General features: G+C 43.7%; 2 protein-coding genes across 3 annotated transcripts in view; one reads left to right on the top strand and one right to left on the bottom strand.

Annotated features, from left to right (window-relative positions):
* Nucleotides 1–20,000, top strand: part of LOC123518530 (gamma-glutamyl hydrolase-like) — a 265,838-nt gene that overhangs the window by 202,279 nt on the left and 43,559 nt on the right. The window contains exons 1-2 of one of the 2 annotated variants that reach the window (XM_045279333.1): nt 1–66; nt 16,004–16,174. The exon at nt 1–66 is cut by the window's left edge and continues 233 nt beyond it. In XM_045279333.1, the coding sequence (XP_045135268.1) occupies nt 27–66; nt 16,004–16,174 (211 nt within the window). In that variant the 5' untranslated portion in view covers nt 1–26. The remainder of the gene's footprint in view (nt 67–16,003; nt 16,175–20,000) is intronic. The other variant, XM_045279330.1, reaches the window with a different exon arrangement.
* LOC123518529 (neuroendocrine convertase 2-like) overlaps nt 1–20,000 on the bottom strand; it is a 241,273-nt gene that overhangs the window by 220,674 nt on the left and 599 nt on the right. The window lies entirely within an intron of this gene.

Below are 20,000 nucleotides of genomic sequence, written 5' to 3'. Positions count from 1 at the left end.
TTCATCTCGCTGCGTCAACACCTCAGATGGACCGGACCGCCAGACCCGCCGCTGTGACGTCACCAGGTAAACAACAAGCAGCGCCGCGAACTCTCCCTGACTAATGGCGTGCTGTCCTCTCCCATTCCCTCTCTCTCTCTCTCTCTCTCTCTCTCTCTCTCTCTCTCTCTCTCTCTCTCTCTCTCTCTCTCTCTCTCTCTCTCTCTCTCTCTCACACACACACACACACACACACACACACACACACACACACACACACACACACACACACACACACACACACACACACACACACACACACACTACACCGCGTAGTGTAGTGGTTAGCACGCTCGACTCACAGTCGAGAGGGCCGGGTTCGAGTCTCGGTAAGCGGCGAGGCAAATGGGCAAGCCTCTTAATGTGTGGCCCCTGTTCACCTAGCAGTAAATAGGTACGGGATGTAACTCGAGGGGTTGTGGCCTCGCTTTCCCGGTGTGTGTTGTGTGTTGATGTGGTCTCAGTCATACCCGAAGATCGGTCTATGAGCTCTGAGCTCGCTCCGTAATGGGGAAGACTGGCTGGGTGACCAGCAGACGACCGAGGTGAATTACACACACACACACACACACACACACACACACACACACACACACACACACACACACACACACACACATACACACCAACTCCCCGCAGCTCCAAGCATGTTAATGACCTAGCGTCTTGATTGCGCGGCGCTGTTTACTCCCGCTGTACTTTACTATTTTATGAGGCCTTGGGTGGCTCGTATCGCTGCTAACGTTTCCCTGTTTATTTTAAGAGCGGTGGAATGTGGCGTCTGGTGCGGAGTCAGCCTTGGTAGGGAGTCTGGTGTGGAGTCTGTAGTGTTCCCAGCGTCTGGTGTGGAACTGTGGAACTAATAACTTGGGGTCTTTGTCTCGGGAAACTTGCAGCAGTATCTTCCCGTGCTCTCCCCTGGGCCGCCTCCTGTGTGTCTCCAGGGAATCTCACACCAAGATTTACTTTCCCCAGGCACATCTGGCTTACTGTCCCCGTCTCAGCTGAGGCTGAGACGGGGAATGAAGGGAGAAATAAGGAGGGTAGAGTTAAGTTACGTAACTCTTTCTTTTTTCTTTTTTTTTTTTTTATACGTCCTTCTTTTGTTGGATGACTGTGGAGTGTATTTTTCGTGCTCATCTTCGTCTCACACAGACACACACACACACACACACACACACACACACACACACACACACACACACACACACACACACACACACACACACACCGGTAGCTCAGTGGTTAGAGCGCTGGCTTCACAAGCCAGAGGACCGGGGTTCGATTCCCCGGCCGGGTGGAGATATTTCACGTGTAGCCCCTGTTCACCTAGCAGTGAGTAGGTACGGGATGTAAATCGAGGAGTTGTGACCTTGTTGTCCCGGTGTGTGGTGTGTGCCTGGTCTCAGGCCTATCCGAAGATCGGAAATAATGAGCTCTGAGCTCGTTCCGTAGGGTAACGTCTGGCTGTCTCGTCAGAGACTGCAGCAGATCAAACAGTGAAACACACACACACACACACACACACACACACACACACACACACACACACACGCATACACACGCACACATAGACAGACACACAACCTAAATAAAACAACAATAATAACACAAGAACATAAATTAGGCTCAAAATTGGTCAATTATTACAACAATTACAATGCAAAACGAAAAAAAAAATTGAATAAGAACATCTGTGTGTGTGTGTGTGTGTGTGTGTGTGTGTGTGTGTGTGTGTGTGTGTGTATTGTCGTGCATTGTGGGACACTCTTAGCGGAATCAATCAGCTGTAATGGGAAGGGTCGACGTGCTTGGCTGGCTGACGGCTGTGTAAGGGTTGCGTGGAAGATTCTGTGCAGTGACTTATGCAGAGAACACTTCCGTACCACCTCCTCCTCTAATATAAGCACAGTCGACTCGTTAACCTCTTCAGTACTGGGACGCATTTTTACCACGAATTTTGGGTATGATTAGACGATTTTATGTACATTAGGTGGGGCTTATAGATCAGCCATATTCAGAAACGCCTTGCCTTTTCACCACGACAATTTTTCAAGTCCCATTTAGACAACTAGCTGGGTTTTCAAGACAGTTTCCTCTTACGATCAATTAGCAATCTTCACCAAAACTATATAGATACCCTTGAAAACATGAATATCTTTAATTAGAGCTTTTGGAAATAGTCGTCGTTTCTGAAGAGGGCTAGATGTCAGAAGATTAATGAGTTGTGTAAAATCGCCAAATAGTAACCAGAATAAATATGAAAAACACGCCATGGTACTGAAGGGGATTGAGTATTCTTCACCTCTAATACAGTTTACATATAGGAGTTTATTTCTCATTTCTTTAACTTTCCATGATCTGTATTGCTTTTGTATTTAACTGCGTACGATCTGTAAGTGTTTTCCGAGTGTAGAAGTTTTGTTTTTCTATTTCGCCTCCCGGAAATGTTTAACTCGGTAGAATCTATAAATGTTTCTCTTTAATTTGTGTAGCTTAGTGAAATGTAAAGCTAATGATGGAACTTGAGCCTCGACTGAGCAGCTTAAGAGTGCTTATGATTAAAGTCGTGTTTCCTCCTCTCCTTTCCTCCCTTCCTTCTTTCCTTCTTTCCCGACTTCCTTTTCTCTGATTTTATTTATTTTTCTTACCTTTTCTTCACTTTTTTCTATTTTTCTTTCTTTTTTCCCTTTCTTTCCTTTCTCTTCCTTCCTTCCTTCCTTCCTTCCTTCTTTCCCACGTTCCTTCTTTCTATCTGATTTAATTTTGTTTCCTATCTTTTCTTCATTTTTTTCTGTCTTCCTTTCTTGTATTCCCTTTCTTTCCTTTCTTTGATTCTTTCTCCTTTACACTCCTTCCTTCTTTCCTTCCTTCCTTCTTTCCTTCTTTCCCGACTTCCTTCTTTTTCTCTGATTAAATCACCTTTCCTACCGTTTCCTCTTTTTTGGTCTTCCTTTACTTCTTTTCTTCCTTTTTTTGTTACTTTCTTGACTTTCCTAGTGTTAGATTTCTTCCTTCCTTCTTTCCCACCTTCCTTATTCCTTTTGATTTCATTTTATTTTTTCTTTTCTCCATTTATTGTCTTCCTTTCTCTTTTCCCTTTCCCTCCTCTCTTTGTTTCTTTCTTCTTGGTTTTCTTAGTTTCACATTCCTTCCTTCCTTCTTTCCTTCCTTCCCGCCTTCCTTCTTTCTCTCTCATTTAATTTTGTTTCTTATTTTTCTTCCTTTTTTTCTGTCTTCCTTTATTTTTTTCCTTCCCTTCCTTTCTTTGCTTCTTTCTCCGTGATGTCTTTACTTGTACATTCTTTCCATTCCACGTTTCTTCTTTTCTTTAATTAAATGTTGTTTCCTATCTTTTTTTCTTTCTTTTTTATCCTTTTTTTCCTTCCTTTCCTTCCCTTCCTCTTGATTTTAACTGTACCTTCCTTCTTTCCCTTTTTCCATCTATCCATCCCCTCCCTCCTTCCCTCCCCCTCTCCTTCTCTCCTTTATTCAGCACATTATCAAGGTAAGGAGAGTCTTGGGCCCAAATCCTGCCAGGTCTTAGGTCTCCCACACACCAGGTCTCAAGGTCTTCATAACCACAAGCACACGCTCCACTTTTTTGTAGCCTTGTCTTTTAAACTCAGATTTCCCGGCCAAGTTTTCAATCTGCAGACTTTTCCTGAGTGAGTTGAGCCTTGCATCTCCAAATGTGGTCTCGTTTCTTTCGTAATGTGACTTGAAGGTTTGTGTGAGTTTGGCTTCTGGTTCTTTCTGTGATCTGTTTTTCTGTGTCTCTGTTTTTTCTGTCTCTGTGTCTGTCTCTGTCTCTGTTTTTCTGTCTCTTTCTGTCTCTCTGTTTCTTTCTGTCTCTCTCTCTCTCTCTCTCTCTCTCTCTCTCTCTCTCTCTCTCTCTCTCTCTCTCTCTCTCTCTCTCTCTCTCTCTCTCTCTCTCTCTCTCTCTCTCTCTACTACTCTCTACTACTACTACTACTACCACCATCACCACCACCACCACCTCAACTATTACCTTTATTACCCTACCACCACCACCACCACCACTACCACTACCACTACCACACTACCACTACCACTACTACTACTTACTACAAAGCCACCACTTTAATTTCGACCCCTACCACCATTAACGTTCAGAGTGGGGCCATTTTAGAGAGCTGGCCTGTGTCCTTTGCTCCACCGAAGTGCCCAAGTTTCTTTACGAACTCTCTTGAGATGAGATTAAGGCGTCGGCGTCACCATCCTCGTCTGCCTGCCCTCCCTTGCTAGACTCGCTTCTTAGTGCCTTATGTGGACTGTAAGAGACTGAAGTGCTGGATCAGTGGTGTCTTTGAGGAGGTGTGTGTAAAGCTGCACTGTTATGAACTGCAGTACTCGATCGGTGACTTGGGCAAGATCGTATCACTCTCCATCGTCATCTATCGTCATTTACTTGTACGTATCACCGTCTATAAAGGTTTGTCACTGTTTTGTAGCCCCGTTGAAATACGTGACGAAAATCAGAGACGCAACACTTGTATGCCCAGGGAGTGATGGGGGAGGAGAATTGCTCATATATAGGAGGATGAGAAGGAGGAGGAGCGGGAGGAGGAGAAAGACGAAAAGAAAAGAAAAAGAATAGAAGGAAAAAGAGGACGAGGAGGAGGAAGAAGAAAAAAAAGGAAAAAAAAGGAAAGGAAAGGAAGTCGAGGAGGAGGAAGAAAAGGAGGAGTAGAAAAGAAAAAGAAAGAAAAAGAAGGGCAGAACAGGATGAAGAACAAGTAGAAGAACAAGTAAAAGAGGGAGATAAGAATAGGATGAAGATGAGGAGGAGGAAGAAAAGGAGGAATAGGAGGAGAAAAAAAAGAAGAGGTGAAAATAAGTAAAAAAAAATGAAAGAAGAACAAGAGAAGGAATAAGAACAAATAGAAGAACAAAAAAAAAACTGGAAAATAAGAATAGGATGAAGATGAGGAGGACGAAAAAAGGAGTAGTAGGAGAAAAAAAAGAAAGAATAGGAGAGAAAATAAATAAAAGAAAGGAAGGAAGAACAAGAAAAGGAATAAGAACAAGTAGAAGAACAAAAAAAAAGAGGACGATAAGAATAGGATGAGGAGGAAGAGGGGGAAGTTTAAAAAGGAAACAAGACAATTTGATCAATGTTTGTGTAAGGATGGAGGGTTGGACTACAATAAACTGTAGTGCGGGGTTATTGACTCTGGGTAAGGTTATATAATGTGAAGGTGAGTCAGTAGGAATGTCTCAAAGATTAGACACATTCATGGATGGTGATGATAAGTGGATATGTGTACAGTGACTGCCACGTATAGGAGGGCTGATCTCTCTCTCTCTCTCTCTCTCTCTCTCTCTCTCTCTCTCTCTCTCTCTCTCTCTCTCTCTCTCTCTCTCTCTCTCTCTCTCTCTCTCTCTCTCTCTCTCTCTCTCTCTCTCTCTCTCTCTCTCTCTCTCTCTCTCTCTCTCTCTCTCTCTCTCTCTCTCTCTCTCCAAAGTGTATCTCCATCTTCCCAAACTTTATTCCCGTCAAGAAACTGAGAGTGAAAACAAACACGGCTAGGAACAAACTCATGACCCTGGCCGGAGTGGGGACGTGGCGGCCTGCTTCTCTTGATAGTAGGCCGCCAACTCGCGTCAAGGGAAGCAAGACCAGTGAGGGAAGCACCGCCCGGCGTAAGTCTCCCATTAGTGTAATACGTTGGGGCGACTTTGAAGTGCCTTGGTGGTGGGTCCGTGTGATGCTGGTTCTCTGAAGGTGTGACTCACTACCATTGTGTGAAGTGTTCGTCTAAGCCACAATACAACGCGTAAATAGTGGGTTTCAGGCTGCATTGAGGTGGTTGTGGTGTGTGGTGGAGGTTTATGTGGTGGATGTGATGTTGTGTGGTGTTTATTACGTCCTTTTTGTCTCTCTAAAAATACGTGAATAATGAATAACAGAGTCCTGGAGGGAGTTTCATTTGTACTGTCATGGTTTCAGAGTAAGTATTGGTGACCGTGGTGAATGATGATTGAGTGGTGACGGTGATGTTTTCCCAGGCAGTCTGTCTAAGAGCACGTGACTCATGGTGCTCTGAACGAAAATTCACACGCTCTTTGGATTTTCATATTAGATTGTGGGTGTATTGTGTGCGTGGGATGGCTGGAGCTGCAACCGTCACCGCCGCACTGATGGCGTGACGCAATACAACCAGGCAATAAGGATCACTGGTTTCGGGGAAGATTTGTAAATACATGTTCTAGAAACGGTTTGATCTGGTTGTTACTGCTCATTGTGTGGTGTTTAACGTACCTAACCCGCGGGGATCACCTTAATTAGTGCTGGTGCTGCCGACTAATAACCTCATTATCTGATCAGAAGCTGGATTTCATCGGTGAAGCAGATGACGACAGACTCATTAACCGCGTCGACGGGAAAAGCTCGCCCATTGTACTGTGATCCGGGCTTGCTCTCCCATTCACACACCCAAAGAGCAGATTAAGAGGTGCAGTGGCACAGACTGACAGCATCACTACTGCACACCATGACCTGCTCTGTTACCAAAAGAGTACGACTGTGAATGAAGTTTACCCAGTGACTTATATACTCAAAGAGCAGATTAGCGTGGCGCAATGGGACAGACTGACAGCATCACCACTGCACCTCACCACTGCACATCACTGTGACCTGTGTGGTGTAGTGGTGAGCTGCGATCTATATTTGCCCTATGATTTATACACACAAAGATTCTAAAGACAGTAAGAAACAGGCATACAGCACCACTACCACACACTATGATGATCTGTGTGGTTAGGGCTATAATCACGCAAGAGTACAATTGTAAGTCAAGTTTCCTCTCTAACTTATACGCAGAAATCAAGAAACACACACTATTTCACCTCTTAGACAATACCATGACCTGTGTAACGAAAAGTGGCCAGCTCCCTTATCACAAGAGTAATTTACAACTGCATTCAAGTTTGCCCCGAGATTTATACAGAGACTAGCGTGGCTGGAGGAACCACACACGCTGCATCACCACCATACATCACCTGCTGGCCTGTATGGTTAGGTGGTCACTCTAGCTATCACAACAATACAACTGTGAACCAAGCTTACCCTCTGACTTAACCTCTTCAGGACAGGGACGCGTTTTTACTACGAGTTTCGAATGTGATTTGACGATTTTATTTATATTAGGAAGGATCTATGGAGGTCGGAAGATTAATGGTCAGAGTCTTCACTATTTTAATCCCCACATGAGTTTCTGAATCTGTGTAAAATCACCAAATAGTAAGCAGAATAAATATGGAAACGCGGCATGATACACAAGGGATTAAACATAGCGAGAATGCATGAATCACACACACACACACACACACACACACACACACACACACACACACACACACACACACACACACACACACACACACACACACACACACACACACACACACACACACACACACACACACACACACACACACACACACACACACACACACACACACACACACACACACACACACACACACACATAACCACACCACCACCACCACCACCACCAATAAGATACATCACCAAGGCCTGCGTGCTGGTGTGGTCAACTTGCTCACATGATAAGGCCAAGAATCTCCACGTCCCTTGGGTTCTGCTGGGATGGGTTTGGTGGACTCACGCCCTGCCTCTGTGTATTGTCCCTCACTGGCTGGTCGATAAAAGCGTGCCTTGAGGAGCTTAGCAGATGTACACTATGCAGTCTTAATGTCATGCTCAGCCCTTTTGTCTCACGGGAAGGATGAAAGGCGGGGTTCTGCATGGACTTTTTTTTTCTCTTATGTAGGATTTCAAAGGATGATAGTAACAAGCAGTTTCCGATCCTTCATAGCTCTTCTGTTTTCGTTATTGTAGTGTTTCGCATTGATTACCGGTACAGGAGTCGTACACACACACACACACACACACACACACACACACACACACACACACACACACACACACACACACACACACACACACACACACACACACACACACACACACACACACACACACCTGGATGAGCAGGCACTGAGACTGAGAATAATACAAAGAAAATGAAAGACATTGAAAAAAAGAAAAAGAAGAAAGAGACTCCAACCAGAGAGAGAGAGAGAGAGAGAGAGAGAGAGAGAGAGAGAGAGAGAGAGAGAGAGAGAGAGAGAGAGAGAGAGAGAGAGAGAGAGACGTCTGCTTGGGTGGAACGCGGAGTCTGAGCGTCTGAGTGGCGAAAGACAAGGGAACAATGGATTTAAAAATTTGTACCTTAGAACTCCATTTGAGCGCCAACCACCGTGATATTCCTGCCACTCATTTCACTTCGCTCTGTGTGTGTGTGTGTGTGTGTGTGTGTGTGTGTGTGTGTGTGTGTGTGTGTGTGTGTGTGTGTGTGACATTGAAGTAATTACTGAGCCGTTCTGAATCAGAACAATAGCTTATCAAGACGAATAAACGAAGTGTATGTGTGTGTTTGTGTGTGTGTGGGGGGGGGGGACGAGTTTGCGTGTTAAAGATATCCAGTGGCGCAAAATTCCCTTTCTACCAGATTCAGAGAAAGAGAGAGAGAGAGAGAGAGAGAGAGGTAATAGTACTAACCTGCAGATGTGAACGCGTGAGGCAGAGCAATTACCATCATTAAACTTGTTCATTCCACTGCCTACCTTGTACTGTCCCTGCCCACTCACTCCATTCCCTTTCCCTCTTACTTATTCACTTATTCCCTCTCCCTTTCTGTCCCTTATTCTTTCTCTCCTTCATTTCCCTTTCTCCTTTACTCATGTCCTCTCCACCCTTACTTATTCCTCTTATTCATTCCCCTTTCCCTCATTCCTCATTCTCCTTTACTCCTTTGCTTTCTCTTAACTCTAACTTCTTCATTTTCCTACTCACTTGCTTATTTTTCTCCCTCTTCCTCCTCCTCTTCCTCATTCCCTTCATTGCCCTTGTTTCCCTAACTCATAACCTGCAGTAAAGACAAAAATGCATGAAAATGGAGTAAAAAAAATAATACTGTCCAATTTTTTATGCCGTATAGAAAAAAAAATTGTCCACATTCATTATATTCGACCAGCGCTCCATGTGTTGTAAAATTTGTATACATATATTTTTTTGTGGTTATTGTTGCTATTACGTGATATTGCTGCAGTGCTCCTGGTGTGTGTGTGTGTGTGTGTGTGTGTGTGTGTGTGTGTGTGTGTGTGTGTGTGTGTGTGTGTGTGAGGGGCTGGATGTATATATTTTTTAGAATTCTTGTGTGAAATAGCTTGATTTGATATAGGTTTGTTTGTATAAAGGGACGTCTCACTTATTTTTGTGTGTTTTTCAGGTTTTATTCAGTTTTAAGCCATTTACAAGTTCTTATAGTAAACATATTGATGGACCATACCTTCCAAGTCCTCCTGTAACTGTAATATTTGGTTGTGGTCAATATCTATCTCTATCTATCTGTGTGTGGGGGAGTGGTGGCTGTGCGAGGTGGAGCTGAATGGCCGAAAGAATTGGTAACGAGAGGCGTGGCTGGACTGGCTGGGGTGGCACGTGGCGGTGGCTGGCGGGGAGGGAAGCTGGAGAAAATACTGACTTGATGTATTGTGTTTCTGTGACAGTTTTACAATGTTAACATGGCAGAGTTCAACAATTGCTGCATAACCTGTATTCCTGGAAGCTTTGTGTCATCACTGTGAGAGGTATTGTATTTCACGGATAGTTTGGGATACTGAGATGTCAGAGTTTGAAAACAGTGTTGTATAACCTGCTTTTTTTTTTTTAGAAACTTTCCTTTCGTATTAGTTTTATTTTGAAAGGCCACAGTTTTTCCCTATTGATGGTGCAGAACTCACGTTAAAGTTTACCTGTAAATCATAAAAGTGCCCTCTTGAAAACTCCAACAGTCGCCACGAAGATATTTAGCTGCATTTCCACTATGTCAAGTTACCATTAACCCCTTCAGTACCATGACGCGTTTTTACCTTGATTTTGGGTATGATTAAACAATTTTATTTGCATTAGGAGAGGTCTATGGAGGTCAGAAGATTAATGTCCACAGTCTTCACTATGTTAATCTTCCACATAAGTTTCTAAAGCTGTATAAAATCGCCACATAGTAACCACAATGAATATGAAATTCCGACATGGTAAGGCCTATAGCGCCTGTAGGCACACTTGAAGAGTGTATGGGAAGCGCTGTTCAGCTTCCGCCCATTAGTGGCGCAGACAATTTTATTTATAGTGGTACCTATATTAGGACCCAAGCTTATCTTGAGTGTAACCACCTAGAACCTGGGTATCATGGTGATATGTAGGTAACTTTAAACCACTCGACAAATGGCAGTGTTTTAAGGCTGTACGTGGTGGGATTCGAACCTACGCGTGGACGTCTGCCCGATCCCACGCACACCACCTTATCCACTATGCCACTTCCTCCCTAACAGCATCAAAAAACTCATCTCAGAATCCCTATAATTTCTACTGCATCCAGTCAGAAGCAGCCAAGATAAAGCAGTAAAATGTTCCAGAAGTCTTCGCTAGAACTTGTTGAGAGTAGCATATATGAGACATAGAAAGGCCTGACCAACAAACGCTCGTCCTCTTCACTCTCCCGTCACCGGCATAACTCTACGGTTTTGCCCTGTCATTCTTCAGTACTGTGTTAAAGTGTATGCACCAAAGTGTAGGTTTTCTTGGACGTTCTATTTACAGTCCTTGTCGGAATTAGAGGAGTCTTTTGCACTCAGCTCCACTGTTTGCCTCGTCCTTCAGTGCCGAGTCTTCTTGAGGCCATCGTGGTTCAGGCGTGGTGATGTGGTGAGAGGGAATCATGTCGCGGTGTTTTGGTCTCCTGAAGGGCCCTTAAGCACTATTATCGAGCTGGTATTGAATCCTTTCCTCCCCTTGCTCAAGTGACCTATTGGAGTGAAAAATGTACTTATACTTGTTGCAGGAGTGTTTAAATGTTTTCTTTAATTTCTTTTTGCCAAGGCTTACAAAAACATTAAAATAAAATAGAAAAGAAAACATTGAGGATGCGAGTCCTAAAAGAGATGTCAAAAAATTATATAGAAAATTGTAATAAGTGTCTTGAAACCTTAATTCTGAAAGAGTGTATATTGCTGGTTCGTTGTATTTTCTCACTTCAAAACGTGGACAAAACAAACGAAAAAATTCAAGTAGTGATCGAGGCGCGAGTGGTGGTGCTCAGAGCGGGCGGCCCTTTAACTTTTTTCATTACCACGGCATCAGTTCCATCTCCTCCTGGATATCATGGATGGATTTAGTGTTAGCGAATTAGAAATACTCTTTGGCTACTTAACCTCAACAATTTTAACTTTATGCACGCTGCGTGATTATTATGGAGTTTGGATATTGTAAGTTGTAAGGAAATGGATGAAAAAGTTTGTAGTTAAGAGTGAAATGATGAATGAAAGAATCGGAGGGCGAAGAATAAAGGATGAGTGCTGTTCTGAAGTCGTGGAACTGAAAATCAGGTTTAATGTTTGCTTCATATAGGCGAAGTGTGCTCTATTAGCCCCTTCAGCACTGGGACGCATTTTTACCTTGAGTTTTGGGTGTGATTAGACGATTTTGTTTACATAAGGAAGGATCTATGGAGCTCAGAAATTTAATGGCTAGAGTCTTCACTGTTTTAATCCCCACTTATGTCTCTGAAACTGTATAAAATCACAAAATATCAAGCAGAGTGAATATGAAAACGTGTCCTGGTACTGAAGGGGTTAAACGACGTTTCCGTAATATTTTGCTGTTACTGTACGCCTGCAAACAAGTCGGTAACCTCCTACACTCATTTAGCATTGTCCTTGTATCTTAACCCCTTCAGTGCTGTGACGCACTTTGATATTCATTCTGCTTATTATTTAGTGATTTTAAACAGCTTCAGAAATTTATGTGGGAATTAAAATAGTGATGATTCTGGCCATTAAACTTCTCACCTCCATAGACCGTTCCTATTCTAAATAAAATCGTCTAATCACACCCAAATCCCTGGTAAAAATGCGTCCTATTACGGAAAGGGTTGAACAGCTTCAGAAACTTATGTGAAGATTGAAATAGTAAGGATTCTGGGCATTAATCGTCTGAACTCCATAGACCCTTCCTAATGTAAGTAAAATCATCTAATCATACTCAAACTCAAGGTAAAAATGCGTCCCAGTACTGAAGGATTTAAGTCTGAATCTCACCTGTTTTTTAATAAGACTATCAGCAGATTAGAGGACTTCACAGAGAGAGAGAGAGAGAGAGAGAGAGAGAGAGAGATTGGTAAGGACAGTGAAAGTGAGCACAATATATTACTCAATCGGCGTCCCTGCGTCCACCAAGTTAAGGCTCTTAGCGAGGGATATTATATTTTCTCTGTGCTCTGAGGCGGAAGGGAATTCTAGCGCACCGCTGCGGTCTATTAGTGAACTTTTCCGCAATGTTACCACGCATTGGACCATTCCGACGCACTCCCCCAAAGAAATAGCAACTTTTCCTCTGTCCCAGTCCAAGGCCACGCACACTGATTAGCTAATTGCTCTCAGAATACACGCCGCCTCGCTAATTGGCTCGCCCGTAATTTCAGGGACACAAGGACGTAAGAAAAGAAGGAGACTGCAAAGGGCCACTTGACGTACGCAAGGCAGCTTCTCGACAATTCATCCTTAACATCTGCCGTCATCGTCTATTTAACTCATCTTTGTGTTCTTTCCTCATTCTTGTTTGTTTGACTCATAAGAATTATCATTGTTATCATTTTACTGTATATTTTTTTTCTTTGACAACTTTGTGTCATTAATACTAGGAAGGGAAGTTAATTTGAGCTCTTTTCAGATTCTTGTTTATTTTACTCATATAGAACCTCAAGAATGATCATTATTGTTATTATTTTACAGTATTTTTCTTTCCTCATCCTCTCTGTGTCATTTCTACTAGGAAGGGAAGTACACGTATTTGGTTGATCTGTTTAGGAGCGATTCACAGTCTGTAAAATTCTCACTAACTGTTCACAAAGACCAGAGATGATAAGTTTACTTCTCCTGGGTCTTTTACCTCTCTCTAATACAATACAACTGGAATCATGAAAACACCCTATAACAACCTGCATTAATTCCCACTATAGTGTTTGCTGGATTCCCACAAACACCACAGAGGTAATTGGCTTTATACAGGTCTTCCTCTCACCGATCCTGCATGGTCCTTATTAAACTCTTCAGTACCATGACGTGTTTTTATATTCATTCTGCTTACTGTTTGGTGATTTTATACTGCTTCAGAAATATATGTGGGGATTGAAATAGTGAATGACTCTGGCCATTAATCTTCTGACCTCCACAGACCCTTCGTAATGTCAATAAAATCGTCTAATTACACCAAAACTCCTGGTAAATTTTGGTAAAAATGGGTCCCAGTACTGAAGGGAGTTAAACTATCACCCAAATGACGAATACAACCTGAAAAACTATACCAACCTCAACTAGAACCTATATGAATCCCACAAGAAGTATTTTCAAAGGTTACAAGGCATCTCCATTAAAGAATATCACTAAATTCACGAATACTCCCTTGAAAAACAATACTAACTTCAACCAAAGCCTATTGAAATCTCGCAAGGAGCTACAAAGAACCTCCGCTTGAAAAATGCCATTAGAACTTTTAAAACGTACTATAAAAACCTCCATCAACTTTAACTAAACTCTCACTTATTCCCACAAGGAGTAGTTTCAAGGAGCTAGAAAGACTCCCCGTTGAAAAATGTGACTAGAACTATGAAAACGTACTATAAAAACCTCTTTCAATAGGTATAAAGCATCTACGCTTGAAAAATGTGACTAGAACTACTAAAACGAACTATAAAAACCTCCAACAACTTCAAGTAAACTCTCTTTTATTCCCCCACAAGGAGTAGTTTCAATAGATACAAAGAATCATCATTAAGAAAAATCACTGGAATCATGAAAAACGCGCTTCGAAAACCCCCTCCTATCAACTTCCACCAGAGGCTGTGAAGAGTAGTCGATGCAAGACGCTGAGGGATGTTTGAGAATAGGAATGTTTGTTTGCACGCCACCTGCTGCTCGGGGAGTGAGGAGGGACGTGTCGTGTGTTTCCTCTATCGAGTTATTGATTCCAGTTTGCAGACACCGGGTTGTGAGTGTAGCGAGGGTAAGAACAGTAGGCCTTCCTTGTCATAAGGCTTTATTCAGCGAAACAACTTAGGTCTTATGGGATAGAGCCCTAAATCCGATCTGCTTCCAGTAGGCGCTAATGAAGCAGTCGAATGAGGCTACGAAGTTACTGTTACCTTAAAAATGAGACTTTAAATGAAGTGCTTCGAATACAATAATGCTTTCCCAAATATAAACCACCACAGTGAGTGGCTGAGTTTTGGGTTTTTGCTATTTTCATCATAGTAAGTTGGTCCGTATTTTGAAACACTTTGCTCTCTCACCATCACTATTTTCCAAAGGCTCCAGTTGAGGATACTCATGTTTTAAAGTTTTTTTTTTTTTTTTTATTCTGGTGATAGATTGGAAAGATTTCTAGTATACTGATAGGAGAAACTGTCTAGAAAACCCGGCTAGTCATCTCTGTGGGATTGGAAAGTTGTGGTGAGAGAGCCAGCCGTTTGTGAATATGGGCTAAAGACTTGACTTGCAGGATGTAGAGAGAGAGAGAGAGAGAGAGAGAGAGAGAGAGAGAGAGAGAAAGTTACGCATCCATCCAACTATCTTTCCTGTAAACAACTTCCCATTATCGTCTTTGTCTCTCTTCCAACACTAGTCTTTCTCTCTTTCATTCGCTCACTCACTCATTCGCTCGTCCGCTCACCAATCTTCACACAAACACATGGAAGAACGACTCACCAATACTAATTTTCTCTCCCTTTCCATTGTAAACCTCAACTTGTGCTTTCATCTTACATTTACCATCCCCATATATTTCTTTAACACAGTAAATGAAGGACGAACTGTTATATCGATTTTTACTTAATAAATTTACTCTGCTTCCTCCCTCGACCTTCTCTTCTCTCGCCTCTTATGTTTAGTTTTCTTTTCTTTAATTTCTCAAGGTAGATAATGCATAAAGAAGGTTATATTGCATCCTACTGTTTCTAATAAATTTACTCTGCATCCTCCCTCCACCTTCCCTTCTCACTCATTACTGGGTCACCTTGTCTTCCCTCCCTCCTTCAGTGTCACGGGCAGCCAAAATACACACTGTTGTCTTAACCTCCTTTCATTCTCTCTCTCTCTCTCTCTCTCTCTCTCTCTCTCTCTCTCTCTCTCTCTCTCTCTCTCTCTCTCTCTCTCTCTCTCTCTCTCTCTCTCTCTCTCTCTCTCTCTCTCTCTCTCTCTCTCTCTCTCTCTCTCTCTCTCTCTCTCTCTCTCTCTCTCTCTCTCTCTCTCTCTCTCTCTCTCTCTCTCTCTCTCTCTCTCTCTCCCTCCTTCCTGCTTGTTTTGTTCTTGATTCTTTATTTGTGTTTTTGTAATCAACTAGTCGTAAAAGGGTATAGTGTGTGTGTGTGTGTGTGTGTGTGTGTGTGTGTGTGTGTGTGTGTGTGTGTGTGTTTACTGTCAGGTCTTTAAATGTTTTCCTGTGTAGTGTTTGTGGCATGTAATTTAACTAATTTCCTTGTTTTCCTTCGTTTCTTCTTCCTCCTTCACTTTTCCTTGCCCTTTTTTTCTATTTCTCTTTTTCTTTCTCTTCTTATTTTCTCCACCTCCTACCACCACCACCACCTCCACCTCCAACCCCTCAACCTCCTCCACCAGCTCCTCTTACTCCATCCACACGTAACACCCCCATTAACATCAACAAATACACACAAACATTACTAAACTCCCTCCATCAATACAGAAAAACTTTATTACCGTGTGTACTCTATAAATTAATATACTGCACCGCTTACTGGCTTCTCTATAGGGTAAAGCTGCTCTGTTCGTCTTCCTGCAGGCTTCATGGAGCGTGACATTCTAAACGAGGACGTGGAGAAAGGGAAGAGTGAGAGAGTCCTGACTGTGGGGACGCTGGAAGACGATACAGCGCCCCTAGTGACCGCCTCCCCCTGTGATGAGCGACCCCGAGATGCTGGTGGTGCTGGTGGTGGGGATGGAGGCGTTCACGGTGAGTCTTTGTCGTAATTTATTCATAGTTTACCTCCTTAAGTAAATTGAGGGATAATTGTAATAAAGCCTTCCAGACAACAACGATGTAGAGGGAAGGAGGGAGCTAGGGAAACGTGTGTGTGATAGATAGAACATAGAAGATAGAAATATATTTATTGCTCAGACTTTTTTACAAAGTATGGAGCACAGCATCTCAATATGTATATAGTCTTATGTATCACCTAAACATTCGCAACAATGCAATAATAAACTGTGTCAGATTTATTAACAAATTTACATTACCACTGCATCAGTTTGACAAATTTGAAATGATTTGGTTGCAATCTATAATACTCGGGTATGTATCTATTTCTCAATTGAAGAATTTCTTGATTTTGACAAATCAACAAAGCATGGTATTCATCCCCTATCAATTCATTATTACATTTAGTACAATAACGCACCTCTCTGTCTGTTTGATTATATCTACCAACGATGATTGGTAATTTATTATTTCCCGTGCGAAGCTTTGACAAACTTATACGATTATTTTTATTAAGTTTAAGCAGGTATTCTTCAATCCCATAAATTTCTTTATATAATTTGTAAGTACTACAAATACCTTTATTTGATATGTTTTCATACCACTTGTTTATTCATAAGTCTTTTAATTTTTGTTCCATCGCTTTTCTGAACCATTTAGGGTTGCTAACTGTCTGCGTCATCCACATACAGACCGCTCGTATATAATTGTACATTATATAACTTAATTCAGTGTTCTTTCCCGTCACTAATCTAGACCAATAACTTATCATCTTACACTTAATAGTTATATCAAGAGGGTAAACCCCTAGTTCACCGTATACCATGTCTGTGCTGGTGTATCTATGTACATACAAAACGTGCTTCAAAGACTTCATATGTAGTAATTCTATTTCCCTTATAGTACAATCACCCCATATTTCACAGCCATATGTAAGTACAGGTACAACCATCGTTTTAAAGAGTTCTATTTGAATATCAACTGGCAGTCATCTTTCTGTGGCAGAAACATACTATCACAGGCCTGCTTCTGTCACCAACCTTCCCCAACCGGTGAGCAATGGATATATCATCTGCTTCTAATTTCACTCCTACATCAGCAGCAACTTCGATAACCTTTGCTTGTAAAATATCCTCGTCCTCGTCCGGTTCTTCCTCAATACCAAATATACGCAGGTTGTCTTTCCGTGTATACTGCTCCAGACGGTCGTTTTCGTAGCGATGTTCCAGGTTGATTTTTTGCGTGTTGAGTGATAATGTGTTGGTTATATCTTTCACTGCCGTAGAAACTGCAGTTGTGACAGCCACTGATATAATGCTGGCAATTCCGGGCATGATGGCAGCAACGACTTCCTTAACAGTTTTGGTTCCCTTGATAGGCTCCCTCCCTTCGGTTGTTAGGTTCACAAGCTCTTCTTCCACTTTTTCCTTTACCAACTGTTCCAAACTTGAGCTAATAGACTGCCCGGCCATTGTAGGGTCGGTAGGACTGCTAATGGTAAATCAAGGAGCTGTCCCATGCATGTCCTTCCTCGACCGCTGCTACACACACACACACACACACACACACACGGCCCGGTAGCTCAGTGGTTAGAGCGCTGGCTTCACAAGCCAGATGACCGGGGTTCGATTCCCCGGCCGGGTGGAGATATTTGGGTGTGTCTCCTTTCACGTGTAGTCCCTGTTCACCTAGCAGTGAGTAGGTACGGGATGTAAATCGAGGAGTTGTGACCTTGTTGTCCCGGTGTGTGGTGTGTGCCTGGTCTCAGACCTATCCCAAGATCGGAAATAATGAGCTCTGAGCTCGTTCCGTAGGGTAACTTCTGGCTGTCTCGTCATAGACTGCAGCAGATCAAACAGTGAATTACACACAGACACACACACACACACACACACACACACACGTCTTTCGCTCCAGCGTGACTGCAAGGTTGTGACTCGCCACTTCCTGCCCAGCGTGGCAAGAAGAGAGCTACAGCCTGGAGGGGGACTTGCTTGGATGCTTCCCGCGCCCCGAGGGACCCCAGCACGCTCCTAGCAGTGTGGAGCCGATCATGCTAACTGCTCCACGCCATGCCACGCCGCGCACTACCTTTACTGCAGGTCATCCGTTCTGTGGCGGAGGTCGCGGCTTTGTCTTGTGAAGTGGTGAACGTGTCCGTGTTTGTCCCGAGTTCAAATTCCTTGAAGGTGGATGTTTTTTTTTGTGTTTTTTGTGGCAGAAAATCGTCCATATGGTATGCATCAAGGATTTCTTTGTCTCGCAGCGCGTGAGGAGACAGCAAGGTGGCGTGAATCTCCGTAAGGGTTTCACGAATGCTTGGCGGAGTGGAGTGCGTCATGAGTGGCCCTTGCCTGGAGTAATGCAAAGGCTGAGCGGCGAGTTTCGCTCCTCTCAGACTCTTGCGACCAAAGCCTCGCTGTGAGAATGAGATAACAGTGTTATTTCCTTTCTGAGTCCTCTTGTGGTCCTTCCCACTTTCCTCTCGCCCCCTCCAAGCCTCCCGCTGCTAGATTGTCTCTTAATGGAAGCATCTAGGCAGGCGAGGCCTTGGAAATGAAAAATTATGATTGACATAGCCGTGTAATAAAGGCATAGCTCGCATCCCCCGGCCCGTGTGTTATCTCCTGGCCTGGCCGTGGAGAGACGGGGACGGCACTGACAGCGGCGCTCATAAATCATCTCGCAGCGACACTTTTCCCTCTCCTCCCATAAAACACGCTCGCCTGGGGGAGTCACATCACGTCATTATGCAATCAAGAAATTCGGCTATCGACTCCCAGCCCCAGGGAGGCGTCGCCTTGCCTGTACCCCGCCCCGCCCCGCCCCGCACCACACCGCCTCCCACCGCGATCTCACTTAAGCTCTTATCAGGTCCTTAGCCTCCCGTCCTCACCGCCTTCCAGCAGGTCTGTGAAGGGCGCCCTGCCAGCACTGCGCTTGGCCTCGCGGCCTCGGCAGGTTTGGGTGGGTGGTGGCCTGGTGTATAGCTGGTGCCGCCCCAAGGCGCTCTCAGCTCGCTCATCACCATAATGCTCCTCGCTTGTCTTCCACAACTCCGTGAAGACCATTATAACTTCCCTAAGCCGTCTTGAGCTCTCAAATTCACCAGAGTCAAAATTTTAGGCGCGGCAAGAAAAATGTAACAGTCTTTAATGATTAGCGAGAGACGGTAATTTGAAAGTTAATTGACGGGGATTCTTTTCCACGTGACTTGTTAGCATGGAGTTTTTGTTTGATCTTCCAAATAAAGAGAGTTCATGTCTGGAGGAGCGCTCGTAAAGACAAATCCGCGCGCCCGCACACACACACACACACACACACACACACACACACACACACACACACACACACACACACACACACACACACACACACACACACACACAGATTCCTAGGTCCACATATCTTGCATCCTTTGCTACCTTCCAAGGGTGCTCTCAGCGAGGCAGCGTACGCACAGCGACACCCACACACTTTCCCGCAGCCTAATTCCATGCATTATGCGTATCGATCATCCTTTATAGGGGTACACACACACACACACACACACACACACACACACACACACACACACACACACACACACACACACACACACACACACACACACACAGAGTAACAGTATTAGCAGCACTGCGCCTCACTGAGAGGCAGGTGGGCTGGACACCAGCACCTGCGAGGCGGGACAGCGACAGTAGTGTGTCTGAATGATTAGGTTGTGAGCCTCGCGGTACCGCCAGTGTCATCGTTTACAGTGAGTGGCTCGTGCCGCTGCCCACCTGCTGTGCCGTGTTTGCAC

This window comes from Portunus trituberculatus, chromosome 44, assembly GCF_017591435.1.
Source record: "Portunus trituberculatus isolate SZX2019 chromosome 44, ASM1759143v1, whole genome shotgun sequence".
Classification (NCBI taxonomy): Eukaryota; Metazoa; Arthropoda; class Malacostraca; order Decapoda; family Portunidae; genus Portunus; species Portunus trituberculatus.
The sequence above is the reverse complement of the archived record's forward strand: the minus strand, read 5'-3'. Positions and strand labels throughout refer to the sequence as shown.